Here is a 20,695-nt window from a genome sequence, read left to right as displayed (position 1 = left end):
TTTTATTTAAATACCTAGTAGTTCATGATAAGCAAGCTCAGAAAGACAAGGCTCCTTAACTGGGCATATAGAGACACGATACTATGTGCTAAGTCCAGAAAAGACGAAGTCACTGAGTCAAGCTCTGAATGATATGCAGGGCTTACTGAAGCTCTTGGCTATTGCATTGTTAATTTCAGCTGACCTTTATTGAAAAGGACAATTCCCCTCTCCCAATTTACAGTCTAGACTGTCACGCATGTTTTTTTTTCCTTTACCAGCCACCTGACTCAAGGCTTCATCAAGCTTAACAGGGTTGCTGCTCTCTAGTTTCTATTCACTCAAAGCAATAAAAAATTGGCTGTCTTCAATCATACTCATTCTCATTTCATTTTCATTGAAACCATACTCTTCTCAACACACTAATGAGCTATTTACCTGGAACTGAATTTTAAAATGTCAACACTAGCTGCTACTGTTTAGAATAAAGCTACAGCTATTGCTGGAGTGGAAAGTATTTAATCATCACTGGCAGGTCTGCATGTAGAATGAACTTTTGTTGATCTCAGAAAAAACACGGGTTGAATATTTTTCATTAATATTTTAGAACACTTATCTTCAAAATACTCTTCTCACCACAGAAAGATCTTAAAGACCCCTCAACCCATTTAGAGCCATAAAATTATTTGGGTTGGAAAAGATTGCTAAGGACATCCTTCAACCCACCCCCCCGGGGCAGGAACACCCTCTGCTAGACCAGGCTGCCCAAAGCCCCACCCACAGGGCCTCAAACACTTCCAGAGATGAAGCCTCCACATATTTTCTAGGAAACCAGTTCCAGCATCCTAAAATTTAAACGTGAGTTTACCTATTCCAAAGAGAGATGCTTGCTTTCTTCTTTAAAAGATGTCACTTGACAGACAATAGGAAAATAGGCATCTATTATTTTTTTGTGTAACCTAAAGTATCAAAACACACACCTGGAGTAACAAGATGATTACAGTGTTTTTGGAATAGCTACAAACTATTGAGTTCAAGAAGACAACAAGGAGTAACAGTGGTAAGAATGTAACTATCAGATCCTACATATCTCCTGGAAACATTGTTAAACTGGATCTTGCAGACATCATGCATGAACCCCTTACTCTTAAGGTTTGGACAACAGTGAGAAAACTACACAAAGGATGAAGGAGACAGAAACCAACAAAATACATGTACATCATCTAAAAAGGGCACACTAAACAAAGAACAGAAATGCAAATATGAAAAAAATGTGCTGTAAATTAAGTAGTACAAAGAAAACACGGAAATGCTTAGGGCTGAAATCAGCCAGATGAAGAAAGAGACCAGAACTTTTTCGGGCGTGGGGAAAGAGGAAACAAAACAACCAAACAAACAAAAAAATCAAGTTGACACTGGCTACTAGACTTTCTGATTCCAATAAAATAAGATTCAAAAATTACATCAGCATTGAAAATCATGAAATATGAATCAATGAAGGAGTAGGACGACAATTTAAGAACCTGCACATTTTAGTGGACTTAAAGATGGGAAAGGTACTTCAATTATGTACTCCTATAGCAGCAGGTAAGATTAAACGTCCTGAATAACACCTTCATCTGCAGAAGTACTATTTTTATTGGAGTGACAATGATAATTGTTTGCCATCTGTAGGAACAGGAATGAAAGGCTGAAAAAAGGTCTACTTTGAAGACACAGACAGCAAGCAGTAAATTGAACCCTCCTTCTCTCGGAAATGTGAACAGAATTATAAAAGCATTTAAAAAATCCTTCATCCAACAAGTGTAGCATACCTGCCTAACAGTATTAGGGAAAAGTAATAGGCATGAACAAGCCTCTATGATAATAAATTTTACAATAAGAAGAGGCCAAAGGTGCTACAAACCTAAAATCTGCCTTCTGTAATAAAAATACATTCAAATTTACAAGTGGCCCATTGCACATCGGTCCTCGTTTAGTAACAGATCACATACAAATGGAGTAACAATCTAATCACACTCCTTACAGAAACTCTGTGAAATGACAGATAGAACAAAAGTAATGCAGAACAAAGGGAGAACCAATGTTATACTGCATTTGTCCAAGTGATGGAGACACTTTGAAAAGGAAGTCAAAAAGAAAATACCCATTAAAATAGAGAGGTAGCACTGGCTATCCTCCAGACATATGAAACACACCTGAAAAATCGTAAGTCATTGCAACAATTACACAAGACATACTGATGCTTTCCAGTTGTCAGCTTACATATGTCACGGAACTACAATTTGGACAAAATTATTATTATTATATACATTCAAAAATATTAGGTCTTTCACAATGAGTAATAAGTAAACCCAGAAACAGAACAGGTCGAATTCTCAAGTCATCCAAAAAAATTGAATTATTGCTAGAAATATACAAGTCAAAACAATCTTCCAACCAAATCCCAAATATATACACACATGCACTGTAGGTTAACACACTTGAAGTTAAACTACATTTTTGAGGCGTTTTATGGGTTTTCCTTTAAACAATGCAAAGAAGGTAATTTTTACATATAGTTATTTGTTTCACTTGCCAAATAATTTGAGGAACTTGTCAGTAAAAAAACAAAAAAAAAAATCACAATAATGGCAAAAGCATACATGTTTTAAATGTATAGAGAGGGTAGAAAAATGTATACCTTAAGTTTGAATTCAAGCTGTGGTAGAACAGAGAGCAAGAGGTGACTGTCGATATTGTATAACTCCAGAATTAAATCAAACACATGTTCTGACAGGTCACTAATTGATGTTTTACCAAGCATAAGAACTTGATTGAAGAACTGGAAAACAAAACAAATCGATTACACATTAACAACAAGAGTATACATGCACTCTTCTAAATCCTATGCAAAATCCTAAAACATGAAATCACTTTTAAACTTACATCACCAATTTCACTACTAAAAGAAAAAGGAGGGAAGGCAGCACACATAGATCAGAATTACATAGCAGGAGTCTTAAAATATCATTGTCTCGTATCAAATATTATACATAAAGGAAAACATATCAAAACATAATGTTTACCCCAGCAGGCCTAAAAATAGTTTAAGAACCACAACTTTAAAGGAGTTTCAGTGCATTGTATCTTTTTATAATTGGACTATATTCAGAGTTATTCCACTAATGAAAATGGTAATTTCAAAAGTATTCTAACATGTAAAGCAAGGCTGAAACAACTGGCTAATTACTACACTACATAGCTGACAAGTTAAGGAGTTGAAAATAAAAGCATAGGAATTGATAACTGATTGTTCCAGAATTTGTATTTACAAGCTGCATAATGCAACTTTAAACCAAATATTCCTTCTTGGTAAACTTGACATATTTGAGGGAAACTTCATACTTCTCATTAAAAATAGTATTTCCACACTATTTTCAACCACGTCCTCTCTGATGGGTAAGAAGCAACTAAAGAGGGCTACAGCTAATAAACTGAACCTTATTGTAAGTTAAAGACCCTCTTGAATAAATGTTTTGCTTTTCTGGATACAGAGTTGCCTCACTGTATATAATCCCAGTTAGGAAACTAACTGATATTGTGTTTCTAATGTATCTCAAGAGAGAAAATTTTCAAAACCCCAAAATACTTCTCTCTTGTGAGAAACAAAGAAGACTCCATGTGCGTTCTTCCTATGAAGGAAGATTCTTATTGTACAGGCTTCCTCAAAGCTCAGAAAACTTCACCCAGTAAATCTAACTTTTTTAATCTAACCTTACAGATGAACATTAAAAACACATTTCCAGGCAACAACACCATCTTAAACACCATGTTTGAAGTCAGTTTTTATCGAGGATTTTTAAACATCTTAGGAAGTAGCCATTTTCTAAGTGTTACTAGTCTGAAATTAACAGAAAGCATTGAAGGTTTTCTATTGTTTTCAAGCTCCTGAGGTTTTGGATAGATGCCATAAGACCAGCTAAATCCTCAACTGCTTAAAAAAGAAGAGGGTTTTTTTTTTCTATTGTGCAACTCAAGTTGGAACATACCCTTCTCTGCTCTTTACTTCCCCTCATTCCTCTTCTATTACTATGTCTATCATGTCTATATTCAACTCTACCATCCTCAATCCAGTAGGTTTTCTTCTTTACTATCTATTCTTATATTTCTTTCTCTTCTACTTCTGTGGTAACAGCACTAAAATTTTTCTATATCTTCAATTCTCTTGGCTCTAAATGGTCTTATCTCCTTACTGAAAGACAAATTTTGCTACAGAAACAATGTGTTTACCTATTTTTATCAGAACAATATATATAAATACACTTGGTATTTCAGTCACTCTAAGGATTGAATCACAAGGTCTTCCAAGACAATAGAAAATAAATTATCCATTGCATTTTCCAAATTGGAAGTATTAAGTACTTAATAGTTTCTATACGGTAAAGAATTAGACTCAAAAAGACAGGTTATGGAGCCCTTCATTAATACACTCATTCTCTCTCAGAAAAAAAAAAAAAAAAAAAAAAACAACCTGTAAAAAGTTTTTTTTCAGCCCTTCTCATTTTTCTCATGCAATTCATTCTTTTTATAACACAGTTCAGTTACAGAAAGGATTTCCATGTTTGTTTGCAGTCCTCACTTACATTAGTGATGTATGGTTCAATTGCTTGCGCTGTCCTCTTTAGTAAAGCCTTTGCCAAATCATAGGCTTGCTTGTTTAAATTCTGGGAAAAAACAAAAAACCGAAAGAGTTATAAGCACATGCATTTATCTAAAAACAAATCCAAGAATTTAAAGCCATCATGTACTGGGAAATGCATTAAAGAAATAGCCTGGTGTTTTTTTATATTTTCAGAAATAAAGCAATAGAGTAAAAACAAAGCTATTCCAATGAAAGCATTGTAGTGTCCACTGCTACTACAGAGAAAAATAAAATTTCCAGCAGATGTGGGCTTACTTTTCAGTTGCACATCTAAAACTGATGCCCAGTGAACTCAGTGCCTGCATTTTACTGCTCCTCCTTATCAATTTCCCTGAAAACCAGGAAAGCAACACAGAGGCATTTGCTGTCACCACAGAAGTGAATCTGAACAGGAGTACAGAAAATGCAATTCTGCCCTTGCATCAAGCAGCCACCACTGAGCCACCACCACAGCCTCTCCATCGCACCATGCAAAGATACTCAGTGTGTTGTCTGAGACAGTAAGGAAAAAAGACCCTAGAATTTCAGTTCATGGGAAAATAAAAACTAAACTAATACAAGAAATTTAAATATATAACTCCCTCTTCAAGATTCCTAACCTTCTATTTGTCTAACTAGGTTATTGCTCTATCATTGTTTTCTCCCTTTCCCTGCACACATTCTCCACGCTCTAGTTGTTTCATCCTTTCTTCAATTTCTATATCACAATTATTTTTCAAAAAATTTTCAAAAGAAAATGCAACTTAGCCCTTGCAACACCCATTGAAGAACTGATTAACACACAGAAGAATGAAGAGAAAAAGTCTTCAATACCCAAGAATATGTAAAAACCCTACAAAAATATAGTTTCCATAACTTTTATTAGTCTTTGCAATTTAAAAAAAACCAACCAGTATATTCAGTTTATAATTCAGCAGTAAAAAGAGGCAGTTTGTGGTTGCTTTTTAAAAGTATTTCTCACCATAAAAGGAAGAGAACTTCTTTTAGCACAATGAAAAGCAAACACAAGAGGTCTTGTCACACCCAGGGCAGTTCTTTACCTGAATATGCTGGGCTCTTTAGAGCTGTCTGAATTGAAAGAGGATTTGAAAAGATATGGAGAGTACTGTCTGAAATTTTAAAAACCCTATAGAACTACAGGCTTTTAAACAGCAGTGGGAACAGATTAACATTTTCTGAAAATATAAAACAAAAAAAAGTCTTTGACTTGCCTACTGGTAGAGTTCAGTCAGGTGACTGAACTTGAAACACTACAAAGACCCATGCCTGAAGTGTCTGTTTTACTCAAAGCCAATACAGAAGGTGACAAAAAATTCCAATTCTGTAAAGATATTTTAATATATAAAATAATTTCATCTTATTACAAAACTGTACAGTTATTCCATGTCCCAGAAAAGAGAAAACACTGCATGCTGGATTATTGTTTACGGTTACAATAAAATGAGGTATTTTCACTGGAATTATTTGTTATCTGTTATTCAGAATTGAAATGGTTCAGGAAATAAAAGGGACAAATAACTCTAACAAGGAATGTATGCCACTTGCAATTCTTGTTCTGATCCTTCTTGACTTCACAGCTCACCTCCAGCATACAAAGAAAACCACTTTCACCTGGGTAAGAGGGAACTCTGGATCATGAGCAAGATAATTCAGCATAAAACTAAACAGCAGACCTAGCACAGAAGAGCTCCAACAGGCAGATCTGTTCTGATTCACATTAGTTATAGCTTCAGCTTGTATCTTTTGCACAGGAGTATACTTCAAAGCTTAATGTTTCCCAATACAAATGCTACAAGTGGCTATTTGCAACCCTGAGTAAGAAGGAAGTATAATGCAAATATCTAAAAAAAAGCTCTTAAGAGGAAAAATAGTCTAGAGCACAAGCAGCTACGGAAAGTTAGCTATTTTTTTCATGCCTCATGTACTTGTATTTAATAGTGCCAACAGTCACGACCCTCAAATGTCCAGAGGCCCCACTTTCTGAAAATAACAATATCAAAGAAGTCTTAAAAGAACACAAGAGTTTTATCCTCATTTTCCAGCTTCAGTATAAAAGCAGAAACAAGCAAAAGTGGCACTGCCTTAGGTGAAATGAAAACAAGAGCAGCCCAGCCTTTACCAAGTAGGTTCAAAGATCTGTTACAGAACCAAGCCTTTTGACCAATTCAACAAAAATATCCTAAACTTTCTTCTCCTGAAAAGGAGATATATATTTTATATATTTTAAAAGGATATCACCTAATTTGACAAATTTCTTCTCTGTTCTTGGATAAGCTCTTCCACCATTATCATCTTTACAATCTTTCCATATGTTTGGAAAGAAAACTGATGACTATTTCAAGATCTTTAATGGTTTAAGAAAGCCCTCATGATGGGGACAATGATCTTAACCAGGATGCCTTTAGGAGCATGTAAGCATCCAGCAGGCATAAGGTTTTGAGAGTCCTGAATGGGGTAGAAACAAAGCCATCAGTTGGCAACATTGTTTAAAATAATATTTAGCAATTACTCTATCTTGAAGGAAAAAAAAAAAAAATATTGACTGATAAGTAGAAACCAAAGAACTACCCCTGAGAAGGCAGAAAACAAATCTTCTGCAAGAAAACAGAGGTTACATTTAATATGTGAACCAGACTGTTCCCCCAAAAACTTTCAGCTTTGTTTCAGAAAAGAATGATGATCAACAGTGGAGAATATTTACATTTTTTAAACCCTTGGGAGACTTCCAGCAATAATATCTGAATAGAGGCTATCTCTGTCAACCACAAGTTCTCTCCTTTGTCTCAATTTCTACCATGATTTTTAGGCATCTGCTGCTACTATTTCAAACTTCTTATACTTTGGGAAGACATTAACAGTTTGGCGAACTCATTTTTCATACCTGTTTTTGTCTAGAATTACCAACGTCTATTTTTTGATAGAACAAGCAGTGGCAACCTCTCTGACAGTATGGCACACACATTTTTGTGCAGATATACAGACAATATTCTCTAGCAGAGTATTCCACAGAGCCAAAATAATTTGTTCTTGTACAATGGGGTAGGAAGTTCATACCCACTCGACTTTTTCTCAATTCCTTATTTTCCAGTTACTTTTCAATAACCAATTTAACACAGATGAAAAAATTACGAGAGTGAAATAATTTCTAACCATCCCTTAAAAGAAAAAGAAGAAAAGGCAAGAGAAAACAAATGCAAGTCCCTTAATTTTTATTTACGGAAGATGACTAAGCTAGCATCAATCCAGCCTTCATTTTGTAGCTTTGGGAGGAAAATCAAATATTAAGTGTGTATCTAGTGCAAATATTCCTGAAAAGCATATATTTTCATATATTATTTTCTTGGAATTTGAAAAGTGTCTTCCATTTACTTCTTATCAATGGCACAGCAGCTGAATTAGTATCCAAGAGCACCTGACAGAATAGTTTCAAGAGATTATCTTGCTCTTCTGGGAAAGGTAAACAGATTCTTAAGGACGGCTGACAAAGAAAAAGCTCAGCTGAAGTGTTGCCGAGACAGATAACACAAAATATTAAGTGAATTCCTAGCAGAGACAGTTAAGAATTTAATTGTCAATATCACTTTTTCTAAAACATAGGCATGTCAAGCACATGGGATGTGCAATGTGGGATTCCCTATAGCAGTCCTGAGGCTGAAAATGGAATGCTGGCAAACACCCAAGGAAATCAAGTACAATTTGCCTTTTAACACACTGCGCAAACAAAAAATTGTTTGCAGGTCTGCCATAAAAGCCTTATAATACAAAAAGATCATTAAAGGGGAAAGAAAAACTATTACTTTTTCCTGCCTTTCATACTAACTACCTCTTCCCTTGCTTCTAGGTCTTATCTGGGTTCAGGTCACTTAAATTCATTCCTTCTTAATGCAATCCCATCAAAAGAATTGTAGTCGAGTTGATAGAAAATAAGAGAAATTACAAAAGGAAAAAAATAATTCAGCATCAAAATTAAGAGTTAAGCACATAGTCAGAGCAGTTAAGCTTGCCATTTTATTGGCTTATCTGACAGCTCTACTAGTTAAGCAAGCCTGTGCACACTCCAGCATGCCTGCTTTCTGATATTGGTGTCAGCTGCTTTCATTCAGGCTTTTATCCTGACCAAGTGAGATGGATGACAAACTCAAGGGAGATAGAATAGTTTAGAGCTGTCACTACTTCAGCAACTACTAATAATGGTGTACAGACATTTGATAATACATCTCGTGCCCAGTATATTCTCCTAATGCCTGAGTTTTTGCAGCCATCCTGCAAGCACCATTGCTTTTTACACTTACTACTCAGAACCATGGACCACATCCATCTTTCATCTTTGGGAAAATATTGTCTTGGTTTAAGGGGCAACAACATTGAATTAACCTTTTGTAAACTGCTCAACTAATTACTACATCTTTAAAAATATTCAAGTAATATTCAAAAATAAAAATATTCAAGCTGTCCAATGTTGAATTTCAGCCACTGGATAAAGCTTCTGTTCTCAAAATATACAGGCCACAAGTTAGATAAATTATCCAGACTGAGATTTGAGGAGCTTAGTCTTGTTTTACCAATACAACTCTTTTCTACGATGCAGCCATTCAGTTCACAAGGCCACTACATGTTCCCTTTCATACACAATCTTCCTTTTGGACATATTAAAAACACACCACTTGCCTGTGTCACTTTCTACAGATATAATTGTCTTATCTTCAACAATCTCTGAATCTGATCATCTTCAAACCCGAGCTAGTAGCAGATTTATGTTCCTTCCAACTCCATCAAAAATATATTTTGATCCCTAGAAAATCTGGGTATTCCCTACAGACCATTACACCAATGTCTGCCTTTATGCCATTTTTGGTGATGAGTCTGATTATTCAATTTCCCTTTTCCACAGCCCATACAGCTGAACAGTGAGGTCAGCCAAGACACAGTTCTTTTTTATGGTGGACCTTATCCTTTATCTCCCTCTAGTTTTGTGCTCAATGGGAGATTGGAAAAATTCTCAACTCTGAATTTATTACACTATTCCAACTTGGTATCAGTAGCCACAGAAATTAGTTAGAGGACCCAAAATTTAAATAATTTTAAATAAAAATTCACTATGTGAAGATTTTGAGATGAAACAGAAAAATATTAGAAGCTCCTTTCCATTCATATGAAAAAAAAAATAAGGTAAACATACCAAGAATACAGTTTGACATTATGTAACTATTTCAGTTAGAAAGCAGGCTACAAATGAGCATCCTATCCAGAGAGAGACTTCAATTAAATAAAAAAGCTGCTGAAAATGCAAACCCCCAAAATCCTTAATATCCTTATTAAAATATTCAGCCAGCAATTTTAAATTCACTATGAAACAGAATTGTTTTAATGCTACAGACATCCTAACAGCATGTAAATTCTTCAACTGAAAGTCAGTTTATTTAATATGAAACATGAAAATAGTACAGTTAAATCAAGTTTAACATACATGACAAAGAAACAAGAGATTCTTAATAATTGAGAAAACACATATGGAAGTATTTTGCATATTCTTGCTGTTATTTTTTGTATTTCAAAGCTTTACTTCATAAATCTGGACTTTAGGCACACAAATTTAAGTCTACTCCTGGCACAGAAGTATTAGACCCCTTGAAGGACTCAGCTAAAACATTTATAGTGGTAAAAACTAATTACTGACCTATATTAAACATTTAATCTTTCACTGTCAATAGAAAATAATTTATGTGCTATTTATTTACTGAAATTAATGGCTAGTAGTAAAGGTACACTAGAAGGCATTCCAAAGCATCTCTCTGTTAATAACCACTTAACCTTACACTTTTCAGAAACTACAGTAGTTACCACTTTCCTGAACATAATTTAAGTTAAAAAAAAGCTATTAGATGTGCCTGAAATACAGCTAAAGATAAATTTCATAGATAATTCCCCACAGTCTTTTTTTGTCATGCACAATTTACAAGTGAGTAGCCCATGAGATTTCATGGGAGACACAGTTAGATTCCTGAACTAAGGAGTCAGACTTTTTAATCATGCTTTTTAATCATTTAAGTATCAAAACATGTGCACAGCTCTGAAGTTTTTATTTAGTTCACCTACAGGAGACTTTTTTTTTTTAACCTGACATTATTCATTGAGCCAATCCTTCGGTTCTTCCAGAACCACCACTTCTGCACACAGTTTTAATTCTATGGCTGCATCACTAACATACCAATAACACCAAGCCAACATTTCTGAAATACAACAGAGCCAATTACAAATCAACAGTCCTAACAACTTTTCCCCTCCCACTCAGGGTAGCACCTTAGTTTGAGCTGTTGATATAGCATTACATGAATTAAAAACCTCCCAAAGGATATTTGTAACTCCTCTGATCCCTTCTACTGGCATTGATGGGACATAAGGAAACTGTGTTTAAACTCATATGGCGCTCAACCTTTTAGATTACTGTGACCACTGATACTTCCCTTATATCAAGTATATCAGAGCAATGAAACTTGATTGAATTTTCTTAAAGTTACTTGTTTGCTGAACAAAATCCAGATGATACAGACATTTGCTACAGCCATTCTCTCAATCAGATCTACATATCTGAACACATATATCTAAGAAATCATGATTACAAAAAAACAATAGAACAAAACAAAAAGTCTTACCTTATGTGCTGGCACTAGATTAACTAACACTGTGTCCAAAAGCTCCTGTGATACAGTATCCCCCTCACAAATGATAGAGCTCATTAGATCAACCATGTGCATGTGTACTTTTTGGTTATGACCATTGCTGAAATAAAATTAAAAAAACAATTCTTAGTGTAATATTTATATAAAGTACAACTTTTGTTCAGAGTGCTCCCTGTGGTGAGTACCAAACAACAAGGAATAAAATCAGCAAATCACAACTTTTCTTAGAAATCAAAATACTTTGATTCCTTGATTGCATATACAATCAGTCTTAAATTTCATGCTCTCCACATTCACTAATGCAGTAAGATTGTATCTGCCCCTACCATGAAAAGACAGTGTATTAGAACATCTCTCTGCTCTGCCCAGCACTGAGGAGACTCCCTCTGGCATGCTGTGTGATGTTCTGGGCTTCTCAGCACAGAAGGGATAGAAACATCCTGGACTCAGTCCAGCAAAGGTTCATAAAGATGATGAAGGGACTGGAGCTGCTCTCATGGAAGGAGGGGCTGAGAGAGCTAACATCTTTTTTGAGCCTTGAGAAGAGATGGCTTAGGAAAGACCTTAATGATAAGTTTAAATACCTGATGTTGGGAGTAGAGAAGACAGGGCAGTCTTGCCCTGTCTTGACATCACATGCTCAGTGGTGTCCAGTCACAGAAAGAGAGGCAATGGGCACAGGGTGAAATACAAGACATACCACTCAGACGTAAGAAACTTTTTTAATAAATGGATGATTGGGCACTAGAAAGTTGCCCAAAGAGGGCACAGCCTCTCCATCCTTGAAGATGCTCAAGACCTAACTGGCTACAGTTCTGGGCAATTTGCTCAAGCTGACCTGGTTTGAGCAAAGGGAATAGACTAGACTACCTCTAGCAGTACCTTCCAGTGCCCACTACTTTCTGACTCATGTTTATACAGCAATAATCCTCCAGATTCATTAGAATTGCATATTACACCATTCAATTTCAAGAACAGAATAATTAAATGCAGTAAATGACAACCAAAGCTAAGTTTTCTGAGAAAAAAGATGATGTGCAGTGTGTCTTGTTTCATAAATCAGAAAAGACTACCTTTAGTTAAACTAAATTACAAAATTATGGTCATTAATTCTAAAAGTCACATTGAACAGCTATGTTAGAAATTGCTGACCTCAATCATGCAATAATATGCTGTAATTTGAGGTGAAAGTACTTACTTTATTACTGAAAACAGCGTTCTATACAGCTGTGTAAAAATCTCATTGCTGTCTTCTAATTCAAAGCATATGTTATAAGATTTAACCCAAGCAATGTTCTGTGTGGGAATAGGAAAAAATAAAAGGAGTAGTTAATAGAAAATTCAATTGAAAGATTATGGTTAACAGTTTATTATGAAATAAATTACGAAGCTTACCTCAAGCAAATAAAAGTATCGATTAAACTGGGGGCTTTTTGTATCTTCTAAACCTTTAAGTTGCCTTGTTATGAACATAAATATATCCTGAAAAGAAAGAAGTGCTAGTTATTCAATCAACTGCAATTAAACCTTCAAAATAAAATAATTACCTTTTAAAGTTACTTGTATTATTTAGTCACTACAAAATATGCAGCAATGACAGACATTATTTCATTATCCAAAAGAAGATCATCTAAAAAACCTCATGGAAAATGTCAAGGAGTAATTTTAAAATAATTCATGTTTCTTTAAAAGGTTGAGAAAGTAACCTTTTCCTAAGGAAACAAATGGTTTTCATTTCCAAAGAAAAGCACTCAACAAACACAGCTGCAACTGTCTGGCTGCAGAAGTCAAGAGATTATTATTCAGCAGGACAATGAATTTAATATTTTTACTTCATATTACAATGAGATTCAAAAGAAGGGAAAAAGAGGAGTAAGCAACTACATCTTTCCTAGGAGTTTTATTATATGTTCACTCTGTATTGTTTGTGCATTTCTCAATCATTGAGATACTGACACAGATAATATCTCTTGCAAAAACTAATAAACCAAGTTGCTCCTGCTTCCTTTATCAACTTTCACCACCAGAAGACTCCTAAAGAAAGTCTCACACAGAGTAAACTGAAGCAGGTTACAAGGAACAAATAGTCAATTATGAACAGAACGGAAACACACATGAAGGTATATTTGTAATTTTTTTTACATCAGATAATTAACAGCTGGAAATTCACAACTACAGCTATATTAATCTAACATAACTATATTAAATCAGAATATTTAGAAATAAGTATCACCAGAAACACTCTTCACATCCTCAACTGTATCCATATTTCATCTAGCAACCTAGGTGTAAATCAAATAAATTCCAAAAGGTATAAAGTTGCCATAATAAATAAAAGAGAGCCTTACTATTAATCCTGAAATAGTCTTTCAAAATTACCATTTCCCCTAAGTCGCCCAAGAATAATACACAGACAAAAGAAAATGATAGGGGGGTTTTTTTCTAACACTATAACCACAAAATCCAGCCTTCATCATTAAGCTGAGCACTTACTGTGAATCTAGGTAAAATCAAGAACTAGATTACATGTGATATCACCAACTCTTGGCAACAAATCACAGCAAACACACTGTTCATAGATACAGCTACATTCATGTTTTAATTAGGTTTGAAAGTGATTTTGAAGAATTAAGGATGACCAGAGGATCACTGTCCAGTTCACACTTAAGATCCACTACAGAGTACACCATCTAGACTCTTCAGCTGAAATTAAACCAAAAGACACCAAGGACACATCTAACAGTCTCCAACCACTCAGGAGCATTCAGTCCCCATGCAAATGCCCATCTGAAGAATCTCTCCTTTAAAAGTTAGTGCCTGAACACTAGCAGGCCATCAGTCCCCACCCAAAAATGAATGATATCTTATGGAAAATAGGTACACTGAAAGGTTTTGTAGAGTTTAGAAGACATACAAACTGAATCTCAGAAAAGAATAAGAATCAACTGAAGAAAAGGGTTATGTGACAGACTGACCAATGCCAAATATAAAAACTATTTAATCTCAGAACCCATGCTCTATGTTAATTATTTCTGTTAAACTTCACATGTAGAGGTAAATCTCAGTGAGTTCATTTAACCAAGTATCTTACTTTTTATCCTGCTGCTCAATATGCAATACGTACATACTGAATGTGATTCAAAGACCCTACTGATTTTCCAAAAGTTCTCATCACTGTGCTGTATATAACTACAGACATTAATGAATAGCAAACACTAGAAGTCCAACACCTGAATGCTTCAAATAACAGCATGGTTTGAAAAAGCAAGCATTTATTCCTAAACTATTTTTTCCTATTCCTGTTTAAAGAAAGAAAGACAGACTAAACTCAGAAGTATTCACTAATTTTTAATATCTCATGTACTATGACCAAACATTTTCCCCCTTTTTAACCACATTTTTCCCTTTTTTAAGCACACCTAACATACTTTTGAACACGGGCTAAAATAAACTTTGGCTTCAGCCAAAAAATTGGAAAAATTTCACAATAAATCCACCATTTTTTGTGGATTGCTGTCTTGGTGCCAATTAACTGCATCATGGCTTCAGTAATCATCAGAGCCATGGCTCTCACCAGAGAACATGTTCAAATAACCGAGGTTCTGCTACCATACAGCCTTTTTAATGTCTACATTTCAGTAGAGACAGGCAAACAGTCCTTCTGTCCAAGTAATTTTCAATTACCACATCTAAGTGATTAGATTACCTTCCCACCAAAATAACAGATTTGGGCTCTAGGCTTTACACAGACAGAGGAGGTCTTAAAGCCAGAAGTTTTGATATCCCAGCATAGTAAACCTACTCCAATTCTGTTTTTATTCCATTCATGGCATTTTCCATCCCTGTTATCAATGATCTTTCAATGATCAGCAAGGAATGTAGGATTTACACTGATGATACACATAAAAGAGAGAAACCTGAAATTCTTAGTCCTTTCCTCAGCATCTCACTTGCACAATGTGTAAGTTACAAAGAGATTCACTGAATCTGAAGCAAGGGCAAAAGCTTAAGTCTTTTCCTCTCAAGAAATTAATCCTTTTCAGCACTCCACTTTTAACTTTGGTGTTAAACATACAGGAATAGACTCAGCTGCAGTATGGATTTGACACTAAATACTGGGTAAAAATAATGCCAAGATATAACCCAAGAGGAAGCAGTCTTCCTCTTACCTCTGTCATAAACTGGAGAGAACTCTTCGACATTTCTACCAGAGCTTGTCCTGCAACCACAAAAGCTGAGTTCAGAGGAAATGGGTTTGCAAAAAACCTACCCCAGCAGCCCTAGGAAAAGGTCCCTATTGTTTGGCTTCTCTTTATTTCTCAAAATGTGTTTAGAAAACTCCATCAAGAAACTGAATTCTGAAATCCACATAGATTACAGAACTCAATGCTGGCAGTAGAAGTCCCTCATTCATTCCAAGCTCTGTCCAAGCAGTGGTGGTAGTGCTCTGACACTTCAGGTATGAGATCACTACTGTAAACCTTCCAATTTTGTAAACTACAAAATCTGAAGCTTAGTAGCATTTGGTATATCAAATAGCCTGAGGAGGAACTTAGTTAGCCCAACTGAGAAAGACAGAAATTAAAGCTCTAAGCCTAACAAGCAGATGAAAACACATACCCAAAACTGAAATAGAAATCAGGACACCTGAAAACCAGGTGCATAAATATAGCACAGTAGAGAAAGCTAATATTTATCTACAGTTGAAGAGAGTGCAATCAATAAGTAAGGTAAGTAGATTACACACTAATTCAGAATTAAGAAAACAGAACTAAGAAAAATCCCTAGATATCTCTCCAGTATGTCTGTTAACAAAAGATGTACTATTGCAGTTGAAACTGCAGTTTCCCTAATTAGGAAGCACTGCTGGTGCAACCACTAGATGAGTAATTGAGTGATTTCCTCTTAAGTGATAATAGATAGCCTATACACTACAACCATCTTTTTATTCTACTGTGGAATAAACAAAGACCAAACCAAACTAAACAAAAAAGACCACACACACTCCTAAATCAGGAGGACAAAAAAAGCATGCATTTTTCAGTGTTACTTTCACCTGTTTTTGTGGTACATTTCCCCCAAAACTCAGTTCATCACTTTAGACTCTGACTGCGCAAGGGAAACAGTTTGATTTAGAGAGTTGGGAACTAAGTTAGATTTCTACTTTAAAAAGTAAAAAACCCCACAAAACAATATAAAATTTATTTTTTTTTCTGAAACAAATGAGTCAGATCTGTACTTCCTTTTCAAAGTTGACATTTCTCTATCAGCCATCTCCATCTAGTGGGATCAGCGATGTTTGTAATTGCAGAATTTTCCAAGTCACATCAAAAATCATTAAACTCGGCACAAAAGTACTTCATCTTTATTTCAACAGAACTTTCATCTATAAATATACAATTATCTGCCTCTTGGTAGTTTAATTTGAGATGCAAGGCTATTTTCCCAAATGAAGGTATTAGCTATCTTGCAAGAGATTATGATAAAAGCTATATCTATCATAAATATTTCTAAAGTAAAGTAACCTGCAAATCCCAAAAACAGTTCAATAAAATAATTATTTTCAATACAAATCCAAAACTCTGCAAGTTATTGGAACATGTGCTGTACAGCCCTTTATGTCATGGGCAATTGAACTTGACCAATCATATTCCAAAATCAAGTGAAAACTTTGAACTGTTTAGGCTGAACCAGAAATAAAAAGAGGATAAAAGCAATCATAACCAATTATATTAATCACTGAGTGTAAAAACATTAATTTACCTTCAGTTTATCCGGTGAAGTGTATGGAGCTTCAGGGGCATAAATTCTGAAAATATCAGCAAGACAACATGCTACCAACAAACGTACATCCTTATCGGGATGTTTGAGGAAAAAATCTGAAGCAAGATGTAAAGCAAGATTTAGGTAGAGCTCCTTTTCTTCTTCAGAGTCCTGGTCCATATCCATGAAAGTTTTCACAACCATCTAAATAGACAGACACACATTAGTACATAAAATTAAATACTCTGTCTAACAGAATCCTTACTAAAAGTTACTCTTCTGGTTTTGTGCAACTTCTGTCAGAGGCATTATTAGCTATGCAGTAGTACTTACTTGAGCAACCAGTGTTTTCATTTTTCAGAGCACAGGAAAGACCTGGCCAAGTCCTCTATCAACTGTCCCAACACACAGTCTCAGCAGAACTACTGAAAGCCTAGTTGCAGACTTCCCAAATCTTTTTGAGAAACCATACAATCAAGCTGGACAACTGAAGAAGTGCAACAGCATTCACTGTTACATCATTCACTTAAAACTCAGAAAACGGTAAAACATTAATAAAAATATTTGTTTCTCCCTCAACTATCTAGTGATGATTTTTTCTACTTCTATCCTCTTTCAGTTTCAGGTTTTTGCCTATTAGTGCTCTGAGGAAAATTCTATTCCCTGTGCTGTCCAGAAGCAGAGCACACACTCAGCAAATGCATATATAAATCCAGGCAGTTCAGTGGCATGGATGTTCTCCAACAAAACTAAAATAACCACTAGGATTATTAGGATGAAATTACTGAAGTTATGGAAGAAAAAAAAGTCTAGGACACCAAATATTTAACATGCTAAATAAAACAAAAGCAGGAAAAGCTATATTTAGTAACTGCTAGTTGGTGAGAATTCTTACATTTAAGAGCTTTCTGAAGGAGGGAAATTTATTGACAAAACAAAGTAATTATGTCCTTCTCCAATTCTTTATCTGACTCACAGAGGCAGAGTTATTTTAAGAAGTTCAACTCCTGTAAAATTAACAAAATTATACTGAAGACTTAACTACACAATCCTGAGAATTAAAGCCAAAACTCCCACCTATTTCTTAGTGCAGGAAGAGATATTATTCAAAGAATAATAATATCAAGTCCTAGAATCTTCTAACACTGCAAAATAATTTACTTTGCTAAAGTTTGTTGTTTGGTTGGGTTTTTTTTCCCCCTCAAAAAAATTTACTATAACTGGTCAGGAAGCAACAAGCCCAACTTAAAAACCTCCAAACTTCTGTATAATTAGGATCACAGAAGCAGTGAAATTTTCAAACATATTAGAATCCTTTACAAAAAGGCACAGAAGATCAGCAGCTTATGCAGACACAACTTCCACTGCAAGAAAAATAAAGTCCTCCCCAGTCAGGTACAAGAAGAACCACTTGAAGTGGACTGGTGCCCTTAAACACTAATTAATTTACAAGCCAGAATTGTTTTCATTTCTATGAAAAGTAGTCTTTTCAAACTTCTTGTAACAACTATGGGTTTTTTCTACTCTGGAAATGAACCTTTAGTGTTTTTTCCCTGATAACATGAACATCTGTACAAGTTAGGACAACAAAGATCAGTCACCCTGTCTGAAGAGCAATCCATCACAGTGTTTAAGGAAAAACAAAGAAAAACAAGCTAGTTGTCCTAGCACAGTTTTCCAGGTTCCTGTAAAGCAATAGTTTAGAGGACTCCGGAGCCTGAAATCATACCCAGACCACCATGATTTATACTCTTGGAGCTTCATCTTCCAGATGTGGCACATATTTCTTAACCCATTCAATTTTTACTATGTCATTCTACAGAAACAAGCTTTGGAATTTACTTGTATAAACTTACAGAAACGTGTATTGTTGGACTGGTAGAATAAAATTAGTATTTTATTAGATGATAACTATTATAAACTTCAAGAGGGCATCAATTCAAAATGCATAAAATTTCCAAGGTAAGTTATGCTAATACAGAAATTCATTCTGCATATTTTCCATTTCTTTCTCAGATTTCCCAATAATTTGCATTTATATGAATATATCGTCATCAACAAACAGCAGAATGTCTATTTGTGCACAGAAAAGTGCTTTTTCACTAATAGTTATGTGAATTTGGCAGTTGGAGAAATAAAGAGGCTAATAGTTCATTTATTTATCAACTACTACTCTTTAACATCTGTAACTGTGTGTTTATACTGAAGTTCTGTACACTTGTGGAGTAGTGTGGATTGTCCAACCTGTTATAAAAGAAACATTGTGCAGTTCTTTCCCTGCCTGGGCACCAATGAATTAATAGCCAGAATAAACAGCTAACAAAAAACACAAGACATCTAAAAAGTCCTCTTATTCTGCAAGACAGATCAAGATGACAAAAAAGACTGACATTCCAGGCAAAAAATTTTATTCAAAAAAATAAAATTAAGCTGTAGAAGAAAGAGGATTAGTAAGAACTGCAGTGCTGAAAAAAATATGCAAGTGTTAAACAAGAATTCCTTGTCTTAGGAAACACTCATATGCAAAGTTATAAATGCTGTCTTTTATGCGGTATCATAGAATGCTATATACTCACTGAAGTCCATCAACCAAAATCCCAAAGCCTAGACAGGTTACTGGAGGGAAGAGGAGAAGCAATCCTTGCATTTTGGGATTTTATTGGCTTTTGTTCATTTACCCATAGTTCCAACTCCAAATTAAGTTCTTCCATCTGTAAGAATACTTAAGGCTCCTCTCCCACATCTGTTCCCTCCTGTTTCACAGGCCAAGCCCAAGCTGCAGCATTCCTTCTGCACAATACAGGCCTGCCTTTTTGTGAGAGTACACTGGTAGATACAGAACTGTAGTAACAAAATTACCTTCCAAGTCTGTCCAACCTTCCTGTACACTTATGCCAAATAAAGTGGTCAAGAAACTCAAGGCAGAAACACATCAAACACTGTAAGTATAATAAAAGTATATACACTAAAGTATAACAAAGACTACCTTCATCATGATACATGTTAAAACAATGAGAGTAATATTTTTTATAAACAAATCAAAGAGCATGAAGGCATAAAAGGAATGCATTGAGAGGTATCCAAATTATTTCCAAAATTATGACTCTCTTTTAGAGAGAAAAATACTTGAAAACAATTGAAGTACTGACTTAGCACAGTAGCTGAAATAAAATTTAAGTAGTATTTTAAATTAATGCAGCTCATTTCTATTTGTGACTTTTAAATGCATTTAAACCTTTTTTGAACAACCCATTTCAAGAAGAGAAGGCACAAGAGCAAGCAAGTTTCTCCTTCTACAATTAGAAAAGGTAAAGCCCAAAGGAAAAAAAAGCCCTTCCAGATATAAACTATAGTAATAGGATCTTTTACAAGCAACTTTAATCCGCAGGCAATTACTTGCTTACTAACCTTTAGCCTTCTCACCATCTCTTCTTTAGATATTTTATCAGAGATTTCTTTGACTCCTGGAGGATATGTGATTTTTCCATCATTGGCTCTCGTCTTTGAATGAGCCATGATTTCACGGTTTTAAAACTGTGGAAAGAAATTAAGAAAACAATGTTGTTTAACCAGTTCATGCTTAACCACA

The 20,695-nt window shown here is 35.0% G+C and overlaps 1 protein-coding gene across 3 annotated transcripts in view; it reads right to left on the bottom strand.

Moving 5' to 3' along the window:
• PDS5B (PDS5 cohesin associated factor B) overlaps positions 1–20,695 on the bottom strand; it is a 96,798-nt gene that overhangs the window by 55,939 nt on the left and 20,164 nt on the right. For all 3 annotated transcript variants that reach the window (XM_056490414.1, XM_056490431.1, XM_056490421.1), the window contains exons 2-8: positions 20,515–20,640; positions 17,107–17,310; positions 12,739–12,825; positions 12,542–12,639; positions 11,317–11,443; positions 4,605–4,685; positions 2,663–2,803 (exon numbers count right to left, since the gene is read on the bottom strand). In XM_056490414.1, coding sequence (XP_056346389.1) covers positions 2,663–2,803; positions 4,605–4,685; positions 11,317–11,443; positions 12,542–12,639; positions 12,739–12,825; positions 17,107–17,310; positions 20,515–20,622 — 846 coding nt within the window. In that variant the 5' untranslated portion in view covers positions 20,623–20,640. The remainder of the gene's footprint in view (positions 1–2,662; positions 2,804–4,604; positions 4,686–11,316; positions 11,444–12,541; positions 12,640–12,738; positions 12,826–17,106; positions 17,311–20,514; positions 20,641–20,695) is intronic.

This window comes from Oenanthe melanoleuca, chromosome 1 (genome assembly GCF_029582105.1).
Source record: "Oenanthe melanoleuca isolate GR-GAL-2019-014 chromosome 1, OMel1.0, whole genome shotgun sequence".
NCBI classification, from domain to species: domain Eukaryota; kingdom Metazoa; phylum Chordata; class Aves; order Passeriformes; family Muscicapidae; genus Oenanthe; species Oenanthe melanoleuca.
The sequence above is the reverse complement of the archived record's forward strand: the minus strand, read 5'-3'. Positions and strand labels throughout refer to the sequence as shown.